Source organism: Acanthisitta chloris, unplaced genomic scaffold (genome assembly GCF_000695815.1).
Source record: "Acanthisitta chloris isolate BGI_N310 unplaced genomic scaffold, ASM69581v1 scaffold12302, whole genome shotgun sequence".
Lineage (NCBI taxonomy): Eukaryota > Metazoa > Chordata > Aves > Passeriformes > Acanthisittidae > Acanthisitta > Acanthisitta chloris.
Window position 1 is genome coordinate 52034 of NW_008660050.1, and position 1104 is coordinate 53137.

Consider the following 1104-nt stretch of genomic DNA (forward strand, 5'->3'; position numbering starts at 1 on the left):
AAGCTGAAGAACAAAGCCTGTTACCTCCAAGGGCCTGTGATATGCTCCTGGTCCTTTCTTAGGGTGAGAACAGAGAGTTGTCCTGTGGATTTATGGGGCGCATGAGGCTTTGTTAAAGGAGCTTTGTTGAAAGTGGGGATGGTGAGTTTTTGCACTGTGCAACAGTATGTGAGAGACAATACATTTTATATTCACTACTTTTCCTAAAGCCACACTAGTCCTTTACCTTAGCACTTAAATCAACCAATTGTTATGTTCAGTCCTACATCATAGAGTTTGTATAGTCTTATTTACAGTACTTTGGAGTAAGATACACAAGTCTTGATGGAAATGAAGCCTCTTTTATCTGCTTCCTTCTATTTCTTGCTCCTCTATTTCAGAGGGGGTGACAGGTTTGAAGGAACTTGCCTTCCTGAGGGACCTGGCAGAGCAGAACTCAGTCAAGTATGGAGTGCCAGACAGAACAGCCCTACCTGTGATCAAGGGCAGCATGATGGTCCTCAACCAGCTAAGTAATCTGGAGACCACAGTTGGGAGGTTCTACACAAACCTCCCCAACCGAATGATCGATGAGGCAGTGTTCAGTCTGCCCTTCTCAGATGAAATGGGAGATGGTGAGTGCTGATGTTTAATTTGGGTATAAAAACATAACAGATCAGGTTCCCTTTGCTTACATATTCCCAAATATTCTGTAGTCCTACAAGATGAAGAGTTTAGGTGTGTTTCCAAGCCTTTCATGCCAGTAGGGTTTTGCATCTGCAGAATCTCTAGTTATGAAAGCTAGTGTTAATAAGACATGGAGTAGAGAGATTGAGATTGGATTCTTGTGGTGACATTTGTTCTTATCTATATGTGTATATACAGCACCCAAAACTTAATTTGTGGACAGAAATTCTTTGTACTTGAGGGAAACAATCTTGTCACATTGGGATGACATCTGTCACCATGCTGGACCATTGCAGGGTTCAATGTTTCAGCACTTGTATATGCCTTGAGGCCTCACAGGTACACTCAGGGGATTCCCCACAGTGGAAGAGACAAAATTGTTGTTGTTGGAGCCTCCCTTTGCTGTGGAGCCATGGACATGACTTTAGAGTCATCCTT

General features: G+C 42.9%; 1 protein-coding gene across 1 annotated transcript in view; it reads left to right on the forward strand.

The window, feature by feature from the left end:
• CACHD1 (cache domain containing 1) overlaps positions 1–1104 on the forward strand; it is a 68060-nt gene that overhangs the window by 41810 nt on the left and 25146 nt on the right. The window contains exon 9 of the mRNA XM_009069676.1: positions 381–614. Within this exon, the coding sequence (XP_009067924.1) occupies positions 381–614 (234 nt within the window). The remainder of the gene's footprint in view (positions 1–380; positions 615–1104) is intronic.